Genomic DNA, 23967 nt, shown 5'->3' with positions numbered 1-23967 from the left:
ATTATTTTCTTGAAAATAGTCATTCCAAAATAGTTTCAGTATTATAGTTTAATATATTTTAATGTAGTTTTAAGAATGTACTTGTTTTAAACTAAACAATGAGTATTTATACTCAACCAAGTATCAAAAAAATTTGTAGTAAAACCTTTCACAACATAAGTAGCTTTAGAATATGGACGTCTAATGAAAAATGTTGTAATAGGACTTATAACTTTGCTATTATCTGCTTCTTGCTCTTGCAGACAAGATTCAATATATATTTGAAAAATATGAAATAACACATATATTTATCTACACTTACAATTTTGTGAGTCACCATTCTACACTTTTGGTTGCTTGCATTCCTTAAATTACAATAATATAGATAATATACCTCTTACAAATTGGAGTAATATACTTTTACTATATTTGAATAATTTCAGGAAAGTAGAGGGCCAAAACAACACTCAAGTCCATCATTTTGATAAATGTATTAATTCCTTTAATGCTTTCCTCTTTATCTAAGTTCTATTTTAATTTATTTTCACATCTTATAAGTGTTTCTTGGTTGAACTTATGTTGTTTTTATCTAAGTCCAATTTAGTAGCTACACAGGGGAGAGAAAGGAGAACTTCTTGATAAGGCTAATGTAAAGAAAGGACCATGGTTACCCGAGTAAGACATCAAGCTCTAATATTTTATTGAAAAATAAAAAATTAAATCTTTTCCCTTAACTTTATCTTACTTGATTACCGTATTTTCATTAACTAGACAAAAAATGACTAATGGAACTCAATCTTTCATATCACTTATGAAATTTGAACTATAATGCTTACTAATGTATATACTTAAATATTATTTATAGGTGTATATGATAATGTTGGAGACTTTGTGCATGACATGTTTCATAAAAATAGAAAAACTGATACTTGAATATTCTAAAAAAGAGTAATGAACCTTGAGAAAAAAACTATTCCAAAGCACAATCGATGTTGTTACGGCTGAAATCATGAATGTCCCCAAAAATCGGGTAGCAGGAAGAAATGCATCTCTATGCATGTATTTCAAGTATGCATGTCAAATGCTATGCATCTCAGTGATGAACTCACGTACTCCACTCTCAGAGTACTCAATCACTCAGTACTGTACGAGGCAGATCCAGCCCAGGGAAGATCTATCCCTCAATATAAATAGCAACTAACAGTCAGTCACTCAGTACGATTTAGGGCAAATCCAGCCCAGGGAAGATCCATCCCTCAATATAAATAGCAACTAACAGTCAGTCACTCAGTACGATTTAGGACAAATCCAGCCCAGGGAAAATCCATCCCAAATATAAATGTTTAGGGCAAATCCAGCCCAATGCAAATGAACCAAAATACAAATAAACTAGGGCAGATCTAGCACCAATGCAAATGAACCGTGGCAGGTCCAGCCCAATGCAAATGATTACTAGCAATTGCACCCACTGTGTGTGTGCAGACTCCGGAGGGGCCGATCCAGCCCAAGCGCTATAATAAGCCAAACTCTGGCATGAATCAATAAAGCTTGTTGTGGCGTGCAACCCGATCCCATAAATATCACTCATAAAAGGCCTTCGGCCTCACTTAGTCATCAATTTCTCCAGTCTCTCGGGCTCACAACACTCATGCTAAGAAGCCCAAATCAATGATATGAGATGTGACAATATACAATAACAGAGACTGAGATACGATATGTAATGATGAATACAACTTAGTACATAACTGCAATTAAGTAAATAACCTATCGGTAAAGAACGATCACCGTGGGTCCTAATAGTACCAGCATATAGCCTAAATATGATTTCTAGCATGAATTACAGCTCAAGTGTTCCAACACATAGAGTACTGTAAAAATATTCAAATAAGATAGCTACACAGTTTCAAGGAATCGACTAAATCACAATTTACGCAGTACACGCCCACACGCCCGTCACCTAACATGCGTGTCACCTCAACATCAAACACATAATTCGGGATTTCATACCCTCAGCACCAAGTTTAGAAGTGTTACTTACCTCGAACAAGCCAAATCCAATACCGAGCAAGCCAAGCGATGCTCCAAAAATGCCATACCACGCGTACTGACCTCCGAAAGCAACTCAAATACATCAATTAACGCCAAAGGAAACAAACCCAATCGATAAGGATCGAATCTTTAATCAAAAGCCCAAAATCAACCCAAAAGTCCAACCCTGGCCCGCGCCTCGGAACCCGATGAAACTTATAAAATCCGACAACTCATTAAATTACGAGTCCAACCATACTAGTTTCACCTAATTCTGACTCCGAAACGATGTTCAAAACAAAAATATTCACTCTATGAAACTTTAGGATAAAATTCCCAAATTTCTCTTTAAAATTCATAATCCAATTATCAAAAATAAAGATAGAATCACGAAATATAATCAAAACTCAGTGTAGAATACTTACCCAAGTCCTTGTGATGAAATTTGCCTTCAAAATTGCCCCATTCCGAAGTCTATAGCACAATATGTGATAAAAATGGCCAACCCTCGAATTTAAAGCACTCTGCCCAGATTAATCGCATTTGCGATCAACTCGTCACATCTACGACCTCCGCTTCTCCGGTAAATATTTCGCTTTTGCGAAGAATCCCTGAACCAGCAGTCATCGCTTTTGCGATCTTCTACCCGCTTTTGCGATCGCGCTTCTGTGCACACTGAACCTCATCTTCGGTCGCGCAGATGCCCCCATGCACCCACACCTGCGACCCTCACGCCCAGCTGTTCCTTTTCGCTTCTGCGACCAATTATCCGCAAATACGGCCACACCAGAACCTGCAACCTTAGCCAAATGCAACATGCGATGAAATGGTCTGAACCTCGTCTAAAACTCATCTGAGTCCCTTGAGATCCCGTCCAAATATACCAATAAGACCCATAACATAATACTGACCTACTCGAGACCTCAAATCACAAATAACAACATCGAAATGACGAATCGCACCTCAAATCAAACTAAAATGAACTTTCAACTTTCAACTTCGAAAACTCGCGCCGAAACATATTAAATCAACTCGGAATAAACTCAAATTTTACACGCCCAAATGACATAACGAAACTATTCCAATTCTCGGAACCACAATCTGAATTAGATTTCATCAAAGTCAACTCCCAGTGAAACTTATGAACTTTTCAAACCTTCAAATTTTCAACTTTCGCCAATTAGCGCTAAATCCTTCTAGAAATATCCAAATGCAAATCCGGGCATACGCCCAAGTACAAAATCACCATCCGGACCTAACGGAGCCCTCAAAACTTCGTTCCGGTGTCAAATTCACAAAAATCAAACTTGGTCAACTCTTCCAACTTAAAGTTTAAATCATGAAATTCATTCTTCCAAATCGACTCTGTTTAACCTGAAAATCCAAAACCGACAATTCACACAATACATCATATCGAGCTACTCATGCTCTCAAACTATCGAGCGAAGCGCAAATGTTCAAAACGACCGATCGGATCGTTACAATATACCAAAATTTAATTGATAGTTTGTTGGCTAGAAGAATGGAGATATTGTTTGTCGAAGGGTATTCTTTTTGACTTTATTTATAAAAGATGTTAAGGTAATGCTAGCTTTTGGTATATTCAAATTGCAGTTTATTATTGAATACAATGTTTTTCGAATATGTATGGATTTACGGTTTTTAGTATACATAGTTTATAAAAATGATTAAAACACACGTGCGTTATGAACACTATACAATAAGATTTCCAATTATTTCTAGTAAAATGTCTACAAAAATATCGGTAACATCTTTTCAAGACCACTTCACCCTAGATCTTGTCAAATTCAAATTTAAGTAAATGTAATATAAAACAAAAGGTGATTAAATTCATTAACAACAAATTCCAATTCCGGAATTAACTTAGGTCTAATTGCAATCTTATAGACTAATAGTCCTTCATACTAACCCGAAGGAAAGAGAGAAAAGTGAAGGTTTTACACAGTAAAACTTGAAAAGAAATTACAGAAAGTAAAATCAACTTTGCATTGCATAAAAAAAGCCTATGATCGGTAGATTCTTGGTACAACAGATTATATCCCTCAGAATATGTTTTTGTTCCTGTTCTTTTCCTATTCAATCAAGTCAGCTCAACTGTACCTTAAAACCCTTCCCCCTACCAAGATAACCATTTCAAAAAAAAACACCCGCATATCCAATTAACTTCTTTTCTGCTACATCAAGTAATAGCTCCATACTACTATTGTGCACCAAAGTCCCACAAATGGATAGTGGCATCACTGGAACAAGCTGCTAAATATCTTTCATCTGCAATTATAGCATTTATATCACCAATTCTCTCCCTAATACTGTACAGATATGCTCCATGTTGTATCTCCCACACCCTAATCACATTTCCTATCCACTTCATTGCATACCCTCCATTCATGCACCCAACAATTCCCCTTTGGTTTGCTCCTCTAACATTAAACCGGCATATTTCCTCCAAATTGTCCGCCCTACGCACGCTGGCCACGCCCCGGTTGTCCACGGCCACCAGCGTCTCGTTTCGGGCATCAAACGATGCCACGATGAGCCCTCTTCGGAATGGTTGTGCTCTTATTATTATGCCTTGGTTTTGCAAGTCAATTACCATGATCTGCAGGCTGGTGCATGCCACGGCCGTCTCTCGGGTTGTCACCCTGATTCGGCCCACGAGCTCGGTCACCTCGGTCAGTAGGTGCCAACCCATTAACGCTTCTGGATCTGTCAATTCACCACCAACAAAGAGCAGTTCTTCTGTTTCCTTATTCCATATGTGAAATGCCCGCCCTGGAACACCTGAAACAAATGCAAAACGAAGTGCATAGTTCTACGAATCTGTTGCAACTAAAATTTGTGCACTAGTGCCACTGAAATGAATTGCCTACTTAGTGGGCGTTTGGACATAAGAATTGTAAAATTTCCTTACTTGCATACTTAATTTCTAGTCAGTTGACCTTTAAAAAATTTTAAAACGCGCTTAATTTTGCGCAGTGCCATCGTCACATTCTGTCATCACTTGGTCAAGAATTTTGACCTTCCCTCTAAAGTCTACTAGAAGTGTTGGCCTAAACTTTTTCATGTATCAAAAAGCGGACAGCACACAAATCAAGAAGTTACGATCCTTATCCTTCTTATAACTACGTCAAGAAACAACACTCCTTCCCTAGTTATATTCTAAAAATAAAATAAAAAATTAGACCCTCCCTTTTAATTTGCTACTATCCACACTTAAAATTTACGTGACCAAAAAAATAGATAAGTTATGCAAAGAAGAATTACCTGCATATAAGCCAACCCACCACTGGTCACAGCCAGTGAAATCAACCAAAGCACCATCATTAACTACGTCCCCTAAATGAGCACGTCTAGGTGGTGCAGCATCACCTATGACCACCACATGAATATCACCATCAAGAGAAGCAAACACAAGTTGAACATCGGACAAAATAATCCCAGAAACAGCTCTAGAGAATCGGCCTAGGCGATCACGATGATGAGGGTGGAAGGTCGACAAATGAAGCCTCGTAGGTAGATAAAATAATTGAACCGAGCCGTCCGAGAACCCCGCGGCTAGATGGTGGTCAGACAAGGCTAAACGTCGACAAAATAGGCTGTCGACGTTGTTATTGTTGTCGTCGTTGTCGTCGTTTTCTGGCACGAAATGGAGGGTATTATATGTGTATCTATGGTGAAGGAAATTATTGGCTGTTTGGTGCCAATATATGTACTCCTCCCGCCATGTTGGGCGGAGAAGGTTGTGGCGGTTCCATATCCGGCGGGTCAGGTTTTGCCATAGTAGATCGGAGTGTGACACTGCTTGCCATGTTGAACAAACCTGAATTTAGTGGCCATTATAAAATTTATTAGCAATTTCATATTCATACCATATGAAAAATAAGAAAATAAGAAAAAAGCAAAACAAAAAAAAATATTTGAAATCTTGATTGTGAGTACTGAATTGTAAAGGCTCCATATAATTATACATTATATAATTATTTCTGTCATTAAACAGTACAAAGTTAGAGTATTAGACACATGCCATCATAAAGCCAAGACATGCCTAATACAAAAAATCAAATTAATGGATCTCTGATTAGTGAGCTCATGCGTAGTCTGCTGTCCTAAGAGGATTAAACAAAATCTATCTGTCAATTCCAAAATCCAAGAGTTCTAAAGTAGAGTCAAATAGAAATACATACTCACTCACAGACACACATGTAAAATCACAATTTTTAGGGCACTTTAACGCTTTGTCATTATAGGCATGCCTAACATGCTAGCTCACTCGATTTTCAATTAGAAAGCAAATTAGAAGGGGAAAAAAAAGAAAATTAGAAAAACCTAATGAAAGAAGAGAAGTGGGAGGATGGTGATGCATTGGGGAAGTCAGAAAGGGAGTCAGGAAGTAGGGGTAGTAGTAGGCAGAGTAGAGGTAAACATGGTAGTCAGTCTTAGGGTACTACAACATCTCGTCATATGTCTCTCTACTACTGAAGAAGAAATATACTGACAATTTTCCTCCTTTTAATGACACCATCCAGGCTTACAAACACAAGGTACTGTTAACACACACTAGTATGACCCTTAAATGCCAATTTAATTACCTATCTCTCTCCTTCAAATTCTTGAACAATAGTAAAGGAGAAAAAGCAGCAGTTTCAACTATCACCTCTCGTTTCATTTTTATATGACATTCATTTATCTAGTTGAACAAAAAGATAAACCTGTATATTTTAACATGTCATAACATTTTATGATTAAAGAATCCTAACACACATAAAGCTACAACATTTTTTATATTTTAAATAATTCACTGGTTGTCTATCTTAAACATTTATGAATCACATAAAGAATTGAGCTTTTATTAACTTGGAACGTGTGATTCCCCAGCCCAAAGTCTTTTTGGAGCAATAAACAAGGAAGAATACAGAAGGGACAAAGACAGTCTTGAGGGGTCAAAACTGACAGAAGAAAAAGAGATTGACTTGTAAAAGAAAATCCAAACATATATATACAAAGTTTAAACAGGACAGTGACTAGTTTCTTGTGCACTTTTGTGGTCCACAATATAGCCGAATACCATAAGCACGAGCATATCAACCTCATTTTACAACATATAAACATCGGATTGATGTTATAACTATTGCTTTTCGATATGGAGACGAGACCCCCTTATCCTTTCTTTCTTTCATTTCCAAGAAAGGTAACCTTGTGGCCTTTCTCGTTAGAAGCGTCGAATCTTTATACTCTTTTTGCATTTGCAACAACTTATTTTTGTTTCTTTAACCATGGGTTCTTACTTCTCAAATATATGGTCCTCTATACATCTTAAATTAAATCAACAAGAAGTTAAAGACTAGGCCTTCACTAATTTTAATTTAAATCTTAACCTATATTGTGTAGTTATTGGTACCTATTAATGAGAACCTTTAAGTTCGTCTACAATCTAAAAAATTACAAAAGTGACAATAAATAGAGAAATGGAGCGGCTTCCAATATTTGAATTCAACAGTTTCATTTTAGGATGCCAAAAATAGGGTATAATTCGGGATGACAAAAGAGTCCGTATAACAAAAAGATATGGAGCATATGAGCTTAAACCTGGCATAGTACTACATATTCAAAAACAGTGCGATTTATTTACTGTTCTTTAGTTGCAATCTTGGTCCCACTTTTAATTTACCTGAGAGAATGTGGGAACAAGAAACCATAAAATAAAAAACCGAAAGGATTATGAGGAAAGATCAATGTTTTTATCCCAATGAAAATGAGCAATAATTTCGGAATTTTTCTTCTTCCTGTCTCCACATTTGGTTACCAGGATCATACTATACAGGATTGTTGGAAAATTAAAGAACAAAAGTAAAACTCTTAAGAGAGAGAGAGAGAGTACCCATAAGCAAAACCAAATAGTGAAAATGGTATGAGTAGTTGCCCACATCTCTAACTAAATATACACGTTCTGTTGGCAGTGTTGAAAAGGATCGTGCAATGAAAGGGAAAGAAAGTTGAAGAAACCAAAAGAACCCTTTTCCCTTGTGACTATATATATGCTAAAAAGAGGGTCATCTAAATATGGATAATCTAAAGGTGAAAATGATGGCTGCCTTACTGTATATTCCCGTCAACAAGCATAAAATGAGAAATGAAAATTGAAGAAGGGAAAAACAAAATTCAACATATATAAAGTTTATAAAAATAAGTCTGATCCACAAGTACAACCTTCCTCAGACTTAATAGTTTTGATGCTCAAATTCTTCATCCTGCAGGTCATGATACAGCTACTGCCTAGCTATTTGGACATATTTACATCATCCAGTACTTGCAATATTTCCTTTATGCATCGATATATGATTTCTTTTTACTTTTTCAGAAAATCTTTAATGCAAATCTGCATCTTGCTGTGTAACTACAGCCTATAATTATCAGGTTCATTGGTCAAAGATATGCACAAAATCATCTTTAAACATGTCATTATGGAAAAATGATTACGCTAAATGTTACCAAGATTTTCATCACATCCTAACAATAACCGTAAACAATACCCTATCATCTGATATTTGTTGTCAATTTCAAGCAAATTGGGTTATTCCACTGTATGAAATATAAGTAGTTACCTGAAAAATAAGGGATAGTGCTTGAGCAGCAGCCAAACGGCCAATGGAACGAGAAGCATCAGTGGCAACAAGCAAAGCCAAATCCTCCACGAAAGGCTCTGGCCAAACATCATTTCCAGCACGTCTACGGCTCCTAGAGGAAGAAGGCTCTTCTCCTCCTCCAACTCCTCCTAAAGATGATGGTGGTGATGATGACGACGACATATGTAATTAAAGAAGGAAAAATATTGGCTTTGTAACGGAAGAAAAGTACAGAAGTGAAATGTTAGCTAGAGACAAAAGGGTATTACAAGTAAACCAAAAAAAAACAAGAAGGGCTAAGAATGTGAGTCTTGAGAAATAACAGATCCTTCTAACTACTATTTATATAAAGAGAAGGGAGATAAGAAATACACAGAGATATAGGGTTTTCTTGAATGAATGAGTGTAGTGTGTGTGCGTGTGTGTGTGTTTTGTATATACAAAAGAGACATAAATTTTTTGGACGTTTCTTGATTTGTCAACACTTGGCCTAGAGCTCTCCCGTCCTGCTAAGACGGCGGAGGAAAACACTCTTTGGACCTCTGAGAAAATTATAACGGAAGGAAGAAGATGAGAAGAAACTGATGGTTTTTTCCATGTTTCATAACTTGAAGTCTTTTTCAGGTGGTAATTCGATACGTCCACTCGCTTTCTTCCTACAAAAAGACTTTTTTACTCCTTTGATCAATCGATTCTCTGTACTTTCTTTTTTCCCTTTCACATAAGTGATTTTTTGTACTTTTATGTTACTAGACTAGAAAGTAGTGATTTATTTCTTCTGTTATTATGGACTAATGGAAAATCCAATTTCTTTCTCCTTTCGGCTCTTTTTTTCCCTCTAGTTTATTGTTTGCTTATGGTACGTGTAACCATTAATTCATAATTAGAAACTCCAAGTTTGGCTTCCGATTACAAGAAATTTAAAGCATGCTACTTGCTACTGCCATAAGTAATTAAATACTTTTCTCTTTATAAAAAGAAACAAAGTGTACATCACTCTTTGAGTACATTGAATATTAAATTCTAAAGTAAATTATAAAAAACCTCGAGAATTGTTTGAAAATGCTACGTCTATATCAGTATCTTCTTGATTTCAATATTCTGACATATTCGAAGAAAATTGATTTAAAGAAAAAAGGAAGCCCACTTCTACTTCGACCCACAAATATGATAGCAATTTCGTTTTGCTATTAACCATCACCTATAAATAATCAAAGTGCAACCAGTTAACAAGATATATGGAAGTCACAATAAATAAAAGAATTAAGTGGTGGTTAAAGTAAAACTGTCTTTGCATCATAAATGTTCTAAGTTCTACATATAATACCTTCCTGGCTTCCTTTATCTTACTCGGTCCTCTCCCAACCTCAAAAAATAATCTTATAAAGCACGGTCCGGAACCGAATTTCATTTTTATGTTGAACATCTAAAGTAGTTTAATTAAAGACTACAGTGAAAATCATTATTAAGTGCACACATAATTTGAATATAATAGAAAGAGTCAGAAGATGCAACTTATTATGCTTAATTTTACGTTGATTATTGAAAATGAACCTTCAAATCTCGTAACAATTCTCGGTGTATGCAAAAGCAGTATTGAAATGTAACGATCCGATCGGTCGTTTTGAGAATTTGTCTTTCGTTCAATGATTTAATTTCTCGAGTAGATTCGTATTGAGTGTTATGACTTGCGTGTGTAGTCGAGTTCGGTTTTCGAAAGATTGATTTGGAAGAATAATTCTTATTTTAGAAGTTTAAGTGAAAAGAGTTGACCGAATTTCGACTTTTATGAAGTTGACTCTCGAATGATATTTTGATGATTCTAATAGTTTCGTATGGTGATTTTGGACTTAGGAGTATGTTCGGATTTGGATTTGGAGTTCCATAGGTTGATTTGATTCATTTTGGCGAAAATTGGAAAGTTGAAGATTTGGAAGGTTGGGAGGTTTGACTGTGAGTTGACTTTGTGGATATCGAACTCGGATTGCGATTTCGGGAGTTGGTATAGCTCTGTTGTGTCATTTGGGACTTGCATGTAAAATATAAGGTTATTCTGGGTTGATTTGATATGATTCGGCGCTAATTGTAGAAGTTGAAAGTTCATAAGTTCGATTTGAGGTGCGATTCATAGTTTTGATGTTGTTTGATGTGATTTGAGGCCTGAGCAGGTCCGCGTTATGTTACGGAACTTGTCGGTATGTTCGGATGAGGTTTCGGGGGCCTCGGGTGTATTTCGGATGGGCTACGGGCCATTTCTCCATGTGTTTTGGACTGCTGAGTTGTTGGTGTCTGATGTTCTTATTCGTGATTGCGAAGGTCCGGTCACGATCGTGTAGGCTGTTTGGTGGGTGACCTTTTTCCTTCTTCGCATTCCCAGTAAAGGGTTCGCGATCGCCTATATGTGAGTTTTGTTTCATCGCGTTCGCAGTGAGTGTTTCGCGATCGCGTAGTGGGCGACCATGCTGGGGAGGCGGTACCTTGTTCTTTGTGTTCGCATAGAGATGTCCGCGCTCGCTTAAGGTAAGGCAGTAATGAACCGCGTTCGCGTCCCTTGTTTCGCGTTCGCGTAGTACTTTATGGGGGCATTTTTATTTCTTATTCGCGATCGCATGCCTATTTGCGCGGTCGTGATGTACAAATACCTGGGCAGAATATAAGAACTCTATTTCGAGAGCTTTTAATATTTTATCACTTTTTGAGTTAGAGAGCTCGAATTTGGGCGATTTTTAAGGGATTTTCACGTGTTGGTTTAAGATAAGTTTTCTTATCCGGATTTGGTTATATTTTGTGATTCGATCTTTGTTTTTAACTTTAAATTAGTAATTTGAATGGGAAATTGAGAGTTTTTATATAAACTTTCTAAAACGTAAAATGGGATTTGAAAGGCGATTTGATGTAGGAATTGGATAATTTTGGTATGGTTGGACTCGTATCGGAATGGGTGTTCAGATTTTATGAATTTTGTCGGGTTCAGAGGTGCGGGCAGGGGTTGACTTTTTAGTTTTTAGGATCGAAACTTTATTATCCTGAATTATTTTTTATGGTATTTATTTATGATATTAAATTATTTTGGCTAGATTTGGACCATCCGGAGGTTGTTTCACACGAGAAGATCATTTTAGAGTATCAGTTTAGCTTCTTTGAGGTAAGTATCTTGCCTAACTTTCTGTGGGGGAACTACCCCTTAGGATTTGAGTCGTTTGTACTATTTTCGTGTCATATGGAAGTCGTGTACACGAGGTGACGAGTGTGTACACGGACTTATGTGTGGTATTTGACCAATGCAGACTTCTAGACCTCTTCCATGCATTTAATTGTATTTATCACAACATGTTATATCTCTCATTATTGGATTTGCTTTTAGGTGCCTTACTTGAAGTTATTAGTACATGTTCCATCTTTTATTGTCAAGTTTACTCCTTATCTGCTTAAATTGTTAATAGCAATTACTTATTAAATTCATGCCTTAGTCGTTACGTGCCTTAATGTTTAATTGATTCTTTGTAATTGTACTTTTATTCATGGACCGTGACTACTTACTATTTGATTTTGTGAGTTATCATGAAACTTCTTCATCCGTTGCGACTTCTTTGTGTAGCTTCGTTATTGCGTTGATTTTGTGATATGCCATAGTTGGTTGTAGTTTGTTTGCTTAATTCATATTGCCTGTCGAACGAGTTGCACGCTGCAACGGTATTGATAATGACGATATGGTGGAATAAGAAGGATTATGATACTGATTAATGATGATACGGTGGGATCGGGTTGCGCATCGCAACAGTTTGTGTATGTAATAATTGATATTGATAAATGATGATATGGTGGAATAAGGGAGGATTATGATATTGATTAATGATGATACAGTAGGATCGGGCTGCGTGCCACAACGAATTGTATGCGTGATACTTGATATTGATTAATGATATTATGGTGGAATAAATGAGGATTATGATATTGATAAATGATGATACAATGGGATCGAGTTGTGCGTCGAAACGGATTGTGTGTGTTGTACTTGCTGTTATTGTTGTGTCTTGTGTGAGTTATGCATCCTACGTGAACTGTTATATTACTTCATTGTGTCAATCTGCGCTTCTGTGGTTGCTTGGTGAATTGATTTTCAAGATGAATTTACTGCGTGGAGTCATTATCTCACACCCTGTTGAATTGTTGGTAACATAACGGTTTCAAATCAAAGAATTATGAACATGCTTACCTTATGTGACTCTTAAGTTAAAACTCGTCGTTTCATTCGATACATTACTATTATTAATAGTTGTAATATTTCACTTTAATTGATTTCTCAAATTAAACTTCTTACCCTATCTGATATTTTTATTTACTTAAAAATGGTTATTATGTTTTAATTTAACAAATTCTATATTTAATTTGGTAATTTATCCGATACTTTATTTCATTTAAATTTTTTTTTTACCCAAACGTTTTATAAAATAAACTCATTTCTCATTTGATTTCCTATTTTATTATATTCAAGGTTGTTATTATGCCTTATTATATATAAATAAATCTCTCGAACATTTTATTTAGCATTTGACACGGATACAATGTACATGGTAGCACATGAAATTTGCTGTGCGGAAATATTTTGGAAAATATGGGCACGAGGTGCCATACATGTAAGATTTGGAAGTTGTGACTTGTGATTTGAGATTACGAGAAATGGTATCTCGGGTAATTCTTGTTATAACTCGTGCATTAGGAATAATTTGATTAATTGAGTTACCATCGATTTTTCTTAATTGGGCTCATTCATATTTTATCTGTATTCTAACTATGTTGTTGCTTTATTACTTGGTCATTTCCTTTTGCAATTTGTGCTTCTATTATTTTCTCTGTTGGTTGTAAATTTGTGATCCTTTTGCTGATTGGTCTTACATTGACGTTCTCTCCATTATTAGCTTTATGTTATATCTAGTACAAGTTTACATGTCTGATAGGTGTCTTGACCTGGCCTCGTCACTACTCTACATATGTTAGGCTTGATACTTATTGGGTACCACTATGGTGCACTCATGCTGTGCTTCTTCACAAATCGAAACCAAAACAAATGAAGAGCACAAAAATGGGCATGGATTGGTTTGGACTCAAATTTTCAATGTCACACGATCTCAAATGTTGTCATCGGACAATTAGTGTGGAGAAGGAGAATCTTCTTCTCTTTTATGGATTTCAAGTTTACTCAAAGAAAGTGTTCTACACTAGTCGCGAATGGTGGGGAATAGAACTTAGGTTAACATTGGTTAATTTTAATGCTATAAAGTTGATAAAGAGTGTTGCAGTAAAGCAAGCGAGTAAAGGCCGAAAGCAATAAAAAATGCATGAATAACTGGATTGAATTGTATTGTTGATAAGAGTATGGCCAACGATTCTTGCTCTCCAATTTGCCTCGATAACTACAGTAAAATTTTCAATTGCATCCATTTTTAACCATGGGCTGAATCATTCAACTACATTCTATTACGCCCAGTTTTGCTGAAACTCAATATCAGTATTTTAAAAATCTTAGGAGTAACACACAATTAGGGTGTACATAAGAAATCGATAAATCACACCAAATCAGTAATTCGAGTCAAACCTGAAAAATCCCCATTGTGGTTTGGTATTTGAAAAAAAAAATTGACCATAATTGATTTAGTTTGATTTTAACTAAAAAAAAAAAGTCAAATCGAAACCAAATCAACCCGAGAGTACATTTATACATTTTTAAAAATATTTTATATATATAAAAATATTTATTGTAATATAATTTATAAATATTTCTTAAATATTTTTCACTGTTTTATCTTCTAATGTAATATTTCAAGTTTGGACTTAACATTTTTGAATGATAAATAAATTTTATAGCCCATAAATGTAGCAGCTAAAACAAAGTTCAAATCAATACTAATGCTAATAAAAAAATTCAATTCTAACACTAGGAATAACAATAGTGTTGGATATTTATTTTTTTAGTTTTACATTGGTCTATAATGAAGATGCATAACTTAGTTTATCTTTTTTTTAGTGCTTAGTTATGTAATTAATTAGTACTTATTAGCTATACTTATTTTAGCAAGACCTATATAGTATTTTTAGATTATGTTAATTTTATTTTGGCTTATTAATTAGTAATATTTGCTATATGTAATTTTTGTTATCTTTGTTATTAAATATTTTAGTGTAATGTTATGACTTGTATCATATTATTGTGTTATTTGTTTTTTTAAAAATACATTATATAATTATATCTTATTAGGACTACAGAAATATTTGGAGCACGCGTTACATAATTTGTGCTATGAAGATTTATCGGAAAAAAAAACACCGAAAATTCGAAAAAGTCCGAAAAAAATAGAAATTGAAAAACCGACTTTATTGGTTTGATTTGGTTTATATATTTAAAAATCTAACACCAATGATTTAAGTTGATAATTAAAAAATTTGAACCAATTCGACCGTTCACCCCTACACACAGAACGTTTTACTTGATATAAAACGAGGTGTAATATTCTTAACATGGCAATTAATAAGAAGAGACTGTCGGCTTGGAGCTCCAGCTTCAAGCTTCTGTATGACAATGACTGTTACAAAAGGTGACATAGACGATGTTTATTTTAAACCAAAAAAAAACAATAGAAGCCTTACTTTTTGACTAAGGAAAAAATTTTATGGACCACATCTACATTTATACTCGTACGAGTACGTCCTAATTCCTACTATTCTCTTTCTGTAAGAAAAGAGCTGGATCGAGTAGTTCTCTGCAACACTAATGGTGGCAGTGCCATGCACCATGCTAACGTCTTTTCACTACAACTTTTGCCTTTAATTTAATTAAATTAATAATAATCTCTTCAGTCTTTTGTTTAGAATATCACAAGAAATTTCGTCTACTCTGGCTCTGTCACTCTTTGAATCTATCTTGTCTCTCCTTTCCTGATGCACCCTGGGTAAGTTCCAGGTTAATCCTGACTCTCTGACTCAATATTGTGTATATTTAATTTGGGGTTCATTTTTAGCCTAGAGTACAAACCATTGGGGACTCAACCGAACTGGCTCTAATATCTATAGTCTTCCTGCAAATTTAAAGAGAGGATTAAAAAAGATTACTGAGGAGCCAGTGAGACCTATTAGCTACTAAGCTACTCTCTCCAGGCTACACATATGAAGCATGCATGGCAAGATTCATAATCATGGCCCGCATAAGCTGCCTGCGGGATAAGTACGTGATTTTAGATGGAAATGACACTTTGCCTTATTGGATTATCAAATCTCTCCTAAGATTCACATTTTAAAGGATTCTAGATAAGCATTACTTTTTTAAAGATATTAATATGTTTTTCAGGGTGGAGATTCGATGGAACACATTAATTTTGATTTAAATTTTATATTTATTTTAAAAGAATTATAAAAATATATAGTATAAATTATTGATTTAGAATTTGTAACTTATAAAAAGGAATAAAATTTCGATCCATAAACTTTAACCCTAGGTTCCACCTCTATGTTTTTTATACTCCTTTAATCTCATTTGATGTGATATATCTTTTTCTTTAACAAAAAAGAATGACATCTTTAGTGATAAAAATAATTTAATTTCAAACTTTTCAACATATTTTCCGTGATACTACTATAATCTTACAACCACAAAAGTATGATGGTATAATTAAAACTACTGCTTAGTATTTTTAAAATTCTCCTTTTCCTTGATATTAAACCCTACGACAAAGTAAAACACTTAGTGGCCGTTTGGTAGAGTGTATTAGATAAAATAATGCATGTATTAACTTTGTGTATTAGTAATACCTTGTTTGGTATATTTTTTTAATATATGTATAACTAATACAAGCATTAGTTATACATCCTATATGGTATTATCCTATGTAGGGATGGTAAACGGACGGATCAGGTCGGATATGAGCGGGTCGAAAACAGGTAATTCAAAAAACGAATAAATTATCCAACCCGAACCGTATTTGAGACGGATAAAACATGGGCTATCCGGCGGACAATATGGATATCCATATTATCCATGGCTTCTTGAATATGATCACTTATGGGAGAGTTCCTAGTCTTCAAATTTGAGGAACCCCCAATATGAGGCTTTATAAATGTAAAAGTTAAACACATTAGTTATCCATTGGTTATCCATTTGGTTAACCATTTTCTAAGTGGATAATATAGTTCATATCCATATTCGACCCGTTTTTTAAAAGTTCATTATCCAACCCATTTTTTAATGGATAATATGGGTGAATAACTGTTTTCTTTTAACCATTTTGCCACCTCTAATCCTATGTATAGCTAATGCATAGAAAATTATGGCATTAGCAATACAAAGGCTATTATTGCATGTACTAGCATGGTTAAAGATAAAATTATCCTTAAAGTCCCTTAAAGTTAAAGTATATGGAGGGCATTTTTGTAAACAATTCATTTTCTTAAAAATTATGCAATGCATTTTAATTTTTAGTACACCACACCAAACAATGGATAAGAAATAATCTCTGTATAACTAATGCTTGCATTATAACCTATGTATTACTAACCCCTACATTACTAATACACCTTATTTAGCATTATTCTTATACACCCTACCACACGACCCCTTAGAGGTACCCCTTAGAGGTCGTTTGATAGAATGCATTAGAGAAAATAATGCATGCATTAGTTTTGTGTATCAATAATACCTGATTTAGTACACTTTTTAAACATATGTATAACTAATACAAGCATTAGTAACACACCCTATTTGGTATTATCCTATATATAGCTAATGCATAGCAAATCATGGTATTAGCAATACCAAGATATTTAGGGGTCGTTTGGCAGGGTGCATAAGAATAATGCTGAATATGGTGTATTAGTAATGCTGGTATTAGTTATTCTTATATTAGTGATGTTGACATTAGTTATGCTAAAATATTTCTTATCCATTGTTTAGTTGGATGTATTAAAGCATTGCGCAATTTCTAAAAGAATTGTTTGTTTATAAAAATACCCTCATAACCAATCCATCACTTTATCTTTTTAAAAGAAACATATGTTGAGGAGTATTTTTATATGAAAAAGGTTTAAAAAAAATTATTTGATTTATCTACCTATATTCTAGTGTAGAACTAAATATTTATATATAAAAAAGGAAATATACTAAGTATATATTTATTTACTAGGGATATAATTTTATTTTTCACTTTCTTGGATTATTTTAAACTTGCATTAATGTAATAGCATATTTTAATCAATCATAAATTTTGAAGGATAATTTTATCTTTAACTAAGCTAATGCATACATTAAAACCCATTGCAGTGTTAATGCCATTGTTTCCTATGGATTAGTTATGCATAGGATAATACCAAATAGGGTGTATAACTAATACATAGGTGTAATGACCCTAATTTTTCTACGTAGGATGTCGTGATGGCACCTAGTCTTTAAGACTAGGTAAGCCTAACACTTACTATTTTGATGGAAAAATTCAACCAACAACTATTAACTATGAAACCAAAATTTTCTATATGAAGCCAACAATCCCAACATGATAGACAGCATCCCAAAATCAGTAGTACAAGTCACAAGCTCTACTGAGTTCACTAAAGAAAATCTCTAAGTACATCTGTTCTAGAATAGAATTAAACTGTACAAAGAAAACTTCTGAAGGTGACTCCAAGGCCTGCGAATGCGACGACAAGCATACCTTGAAGTCTCCGCAGCAATATCTGGTCCGCTATCTAACAATCAACAGACTTCGAGTACCTAGATCTATACAAAAATGTACATACGTGTAGTATGAGTACACTACGGTCGGTACCCAGTAAGTATTAAGACTAATGTCGGTGGAGTAGTGACGAGGTACAAGTCAGGATACTCACTAGACAAAGATAACCTATGTAGTATAGAGGTATAAAGCTAATAATGGAAGGCAGAAATCAGTAAATGGCAACAAAATCAACATGTGATATAATAGTAAAGCCACAAGAACATCGTGAAGTATCATTGAACCCAAATAAGGAACACCAAGAATAATCAATTAATCAAGCCATTCTAACACACGATTTACAATGAAATCACCCCGTGATACCTCATCTCATAGTCACAAGTCACGGATCTCAACACATTATCATGTACTCACAAAATCTCGTGCCCACATCTCGAATCACAACCGCACGGACAACCCACGTGCCAATATCGTAATCCATCCGGCATGGTCACATGCTCACATTTACAATCCGCCTGGCATGGTCACATGCTCACAATCACAATTCGTCTGGCATGGTCACATGCTCACAATCACAATTCGCCCGGCATGGTCACAGGCGACCAATCACAATCCGCCGGCATGATCACAGGCTCATAATTACAATCTACCCAGCATGGTCACAGGCTCCCGATCACAATTCGCCCGGCATGATCACAAGCTCATAATTATAATCCCGGCATGGTCACATGCTCAATATCAACATAGAATTAGATAATACAAGAACACATGGGCATGATCAATAAATGTCAAGTTTCATACTCCTGAGCTAATATAAGTGGCATACTATGGTATATGCTTGTGCGAGTGTGCTACTGCAGCCCAAGTCAACAAGTAATATCAAGGACATCGAATAACTCATCGAAACAACAAATCAAGTCACGCAAGGTGTATGAAAAACACAAGGAAAAGCACACCATCACACGAAAATCACCAACATAATATCTCCAAATCATCACACATCATCCTTGACATTGCCACCCATATCTCTCCGATAGCCACCTGTATCACTCCACCCTGATAGTATCATTAGCCACCCTTATCTCTTCTATAGCCACCTGTATCACTCTGTATAATAGCCACCCTTATCGCTCCGTTCGAACAATAATACAATAGCCACCCGTATCACTCTGTATATTCAACAACATTGAGATGCCACCCTTGTGTCCCATATAATAACAATAGTTAAATGCCACCCTTATACTCCACATAATAACAACGGTAAAATACTACCTTTATACTTTGCATAAAATAACCAAACCACACAATAATTCACATGTGCTTTCATCACCACAACACAACATATCAACTCGTATCACAAGTGCCCGTAGGCCACAACCTTTTCAAAGATTCAACGATATCAATATTTTTACAACAAATAACCCACGGCTCAACACAACGCATATAGAATTTCAATAACAACAAAATGAACGAAAAAGTAATTCAACAAGGAACAACACCCCATTTAAAAACAACTTCAATTAGAATAGATTATTGACCCTCGATAACTTCACTTCCAATTAATTATTTTTAAGGATAACCTCGATAGTGAAAGTACTTTCATGAAATAGCAAACATCGGATCCTAGTGTATAAATTAGGCTAACAATGAAGGAGATGGCACGAATTAGTACTACGTCTAAATGCATGAGAACAACCCGGTAACAAAAGGATATCATGTGACGACAATTTCAACTAAGAGTAGCTCCATAATATAAGAAATCACAAAATAATAAAAGTGATAACAACTCCAAATAAAGCATATAAGAGAAAACTGGACAAGTAAAGAATGTGACATGTAACGACAACTTCAAATAAAGCATGTGATAGTAGACATGACGAATAAAAGACATAACATGTGTTAACAATTAAAATAAGTACATAAAAGATGCCTAAGGGGTAGTTCCCTCACACAAAGTTAGGCAAGATACTTACCTCAAAGAAGCTAGAACGATACTCTAAAATAACCTTCTCATGTGAAACAACCTCTGGACGACCCAAATCTATCCAAAATAACTTAATATCATAAATAAATACCATAGGGAACAATTTCGGATAATAAAGTTTGGATCTTTAATAAAAACTAAAAAGTCAATCCAAAAAAAGTCAACCCCGGGTCAACATCTCGGAACCCAACAAAATTTACAAAATCCGAGCACCCATTCCGATACGAGTCCAACCATACCAAAATTATCCAATTCTGACATCAAATCGTCTTTCAAATCATCATTTTATATTTTTGAAAGTTTTCAAAAAAAATTCCCATTTTTCTCCCATTCAAATCACTAGTTTAATGTTAAAAACAAGGATGGAATCACGAAATATAATCAAATCCGCGTAAAAAAACACATACCCCAAATCAACACGAAAAACCCCCCTCAAAAATCGCTCAAATCCGAGGTTGTAACTCAAAAGATGATAAATGAAACAAAACCCTCGATTTGGGAATTAATATCTGCTGCCAGGCATTTGCGCATTACGATCGCGGAAATAATAATGCGATCGCGAAGAAGAAACAACAACTGCCCAAAAATGCACTATGTGATCGCGAAGAACAAAGTATCGGCCTCCCCCGCATGGTCATCCACTACACAATCGCGAAACAATGACTGCGAACGCGATGAAGTGGAACTCACACATACGCGATCGCGAACCATTCACTGCGATCGCGAATAAGGAAAAAGGGGTCACCCACCAAACAGCCTACGCGATCACGACTTGACCTTCACGGTCACGAATAAGGACATCACGCACCAGCAAATCAACAGTCCAAAATCATGGAGAAATGGCCCGTAGGCCATCCGAAATACACTCGAGTCCTCGTCGAAACATACCAACAAGTTCCATGACATAACGCAGATCTATTCGAGGCCTCAAATCATATCAAACAATGTCAAAACTACGAATTGCACTTCAAATTGAACTTAATGAACTTTCAACTTCTACAACTCGCGCCGAATCATATCAAATCAACCCGGAATAAAGTCAAATTTTTCATGCAAGTTCCAAATGACACAGAGGAGCTATACCAACTCCCGAAATCAAAATCAACAAAGTCAACTCCCGGTCAAACCTCTCAACCTTCCAAACTTTCAACTTTCCAATTTTCGCCAAAATGCATCAAATTAACCTACAGACCTATAAGTCCAAATCCGGACACACTCCTAAATCCAAAATCACCGCACAAAGCTATTAGAATAATCAAAATACCATTCCAGAGTTGTCTATAGAAAAGGCAAACTCCGGTCAACTTTTTTCACTTAAGCTGCTAAAAGAAGAATCATCCTTCCAAAGCAATCTCGAATCATTTGAAATCCAAACTCGACCACACACCCAAGTCATAATGCATAATACGAAGCTGTGCAAGACCTTAAGCCACTGAACGGGACGCTAATTCTCAAAATGACCGATCGTTTTGTTATGTCCTCTCCCATAAACAAACGTTCGTCCTCGAATACGCCAAGAACCGTTCCGAAGTCATCAAATCACTGAATGAACTTACCGTACATATACTTGCGGGTGATCCCACGTCACCCAATCCATATAGGCTGGACAACACCATCTCAACTGAAAATGTCTCCTTCAACCCATATTAATACGCCTTAGAATCAATTGTTTCACTATTCGATCATTTCCCCAAAGATCCGATTCCTATATCAACACACGTTATCAGCTTCAACCAGTTGAAACAACTCATTCCTATGGCCATAAGGTATAACCACACGATGCAACACATCACACATAAGCCCACAACAACATCTTTGACCACCATAACTGCCCATAATCAAATCCAGCACTAGCAAATAACCCCATCTCGGCCAAAACTTTGTCCCAAACCTTCACAATGCTGAGAACGATGCAAGAAACATGAGGATCTCATAACTCTTCACCCGAATCAACAAGTGACATCTAATGCTACATGGGAACACACCTCGTAAGTTAAAACCCAATAAGCACGATGCGAATATGACTAAATATGCAAAGAGAAACATATGAGAGAACTATCAAACAAGCCCAACAGGCACAACTCCCTACTAGTACCATACTACGAGTCAATTCCACAATGGAGAATCAAAACATATGAACAAATCACAAGGATCTCATCCTAATATAACTCCATCGCGGCACGCAGCCCGGTCCAAACATAACAAACCACATGAAAGCGTGAGGGTCTTACCATCAACTCTGGATCACAAGTAGAATACATCTTACACCAACCAAAAACTTTCACTAACTCAATTTCTCAAAACAAAATCATAACACGTAATGAATTTTCCATATCGGTAGAACATCTAGATCACAAATTGTAACCAAACCATCCAGAAATCACATTAAAACCTACCATAATGAGTAACAGAAAGTCACTTCTAGTCTCATAGCTCTCAATAATGAACAAAACAAAATGATAGACATGGGCTACCACTATAGAATCTCCCAACGAGGGTAAATATATAAGTAGAGTACAAAATCACGAAGCACTAATATGTGAAGCAAGATAGGAGGACTCACCCAGATAAGCAAAGCCGAATCAAAATAAGAAGGATGCTTCTCTATAACAAATAGAAACCATACCTGTAACGATACCATCTGGTATAATGGCCTCAACCATACCACAGAAAGCATATCAATGGGCCGGGCCTCCCCTATAGGGAACCCTCTATCCACCTATCCTCCACTCCTAACTAGCTGTGCAGGTGGAGTAGAAACTGGAATAGAGCCCATAGCCTGAGTGCTCTGATAAAATCTGCCCCTCCCGAGTCTGGGACAATCTCTCATGATGTGCCTGGTATCACCACACTCATAATGACCCCTTTGCGGGCGTGGCTGTTCATATCGAGTCTGTGCCGGATAACTAAAATAATCGCTGTAGGAACCTCGTACTGTTGGTGCACTAAAAGAACTAACTGGAGAACCAAGAGTAGTTTGAAGTGCGGACTGGACTGGTCGATAGCCCGAGCCTCCACCATGATAGGTCATAGCTGAAGGATAGAATCCACTGAACCCTACAGAACCTCGAGACCTCTTGGTGTCTTTATTCTCCCTCTCCTCACCCCGAATATGCTCTAATATCCTGGCAATCTCCACCACCTGCTGAAATGGAGTATCAGTCTGCAACTCCTGAGCCATGCTGAATTTAAGATCATAACTAAGCCCCTTAATGAATCTGCGGACTCGCTTTCTAACTGTAGGAACCAAAGTAGGTGCATGACGGGATAACTCACTGAACCTGATGGCATACTCTGACACCGTCATGGTGCCCTGACGCAGTTGCTCAAACTCTGTATACCACATATCCCGAAGGGTCTGGGGAACAAACTTCCTAAAAAACATCTCTAAAAGCTGATCCCAAGTGGGTGGTGTTGCATCGTATAGTCTTCCTTCCTCATAAGCCTGCCACCACTGATACGCTGCCCCGACAGCTGAAATGTAGTAAAAGCAACTCTGCTCACCTCCACAATACCCATGGTACGGAGAATACAGTGACACTTCTCTAGAAATCCTTGTGCATCCCCGGTAGTTATGCCACTGAAAGTAGGTGGACTATACCTCTTAAACCTCTCA

At 36.0% G+C, this 23967-nt stretch overlaps 2 protein-coding genes across 2 annotated transcripts; both read right to left on the bottom strand.

Annotated features, from left to right (window-relative positions):
• Positions 1-3980: 3980 nt before the first annotated feature.
• LOC104092817 (transcriptional regulator STERILE APETALA-like) lies at positions 3981-9379 on the bottom strand. The gene is made up of 3 exons (XM_009598491.4): positions 8631-9379; positions 5293-5848; positions 3981-4809 (listed from the first exon to the last, which is right to left on the bottom strand). Exons 1-3 carry the CDS (start codon positions 8832-8834, stop codon positions 4229-4231), a joined length of 1341 nt encoding a protein of 446 aa, XP_009596786.1. The 5' UTR covers positions 8835-9379; the 3' UTR covers positions 3981-4228.
• A 13691-nt stretch (positions 9380-23070) lies between these two features.
• Positions 23071-23736, bottom strand: LOC138892182 (uncharacterized). The gene has a single exon (XM_070175888.1). It carries the CDS (start codon positions 23734-23736, stop codon positions 23071-23073), a length of 666 nt encoding a protein of 221 aa, XP_070031989.1.
• Positions 23737-23967: the final 231 nt, after the last annotated feature.

Source organism: Nicotiana tomentosiformis, chromosome 5 (genome assembly GCF_000390325.3).
Source record: "Nicotiana tomentosiformis chromosome 5, ASM39032v3, whole genome shotgun sequence".
In the NCBI taxonomy this organism is placed as follows: domain Eukaryota; kingdom Viridiplantae; phylum Streptophyta; class Magnoliopsida; order Solanales; family Solanaceae; genus Nicotiana; species Nicotiana tomentosiformis.
This window is presented reverse-complemented; position numbering and strand designations above follow the sequence as displayed.

What these genes read in the sequence shown, in the direction of transcription:
- LOC138892182 (XM_070175888.1), bottom strand. Translation starts at nt 23,736, where the DNA reads ATGTTTTTTAGGAAGTTTGTTCCCCAGACCCTTCGGGATATGTGGTAT.
- LOC104092817 (XM_009598491.4), bottom strand. Translation starts at nt 8,834, where the DNA reads ATGTCGTCGTCATCATCACCACCATCATCTTTAGGAGGAGTTGGAGGA. An exon ending in CACTATCCCTTATTTTTCAG is followed by an intron (nt 5,849 to 8,630) that starts GTAACTACTTAT and finishes CACTAAATTCAG; the next exon opens with GTTTGTTCAACATGGCAAGC. An exon ending in GTGGGTTGGCTTATATGCAG is followed by an intron (nt 4,810 to 5,292) that starts GTAATTCTTCTT and finishes CATTTGTTTCAG; the next exon opens with GTGTTCCAGGGCGGGCATTT.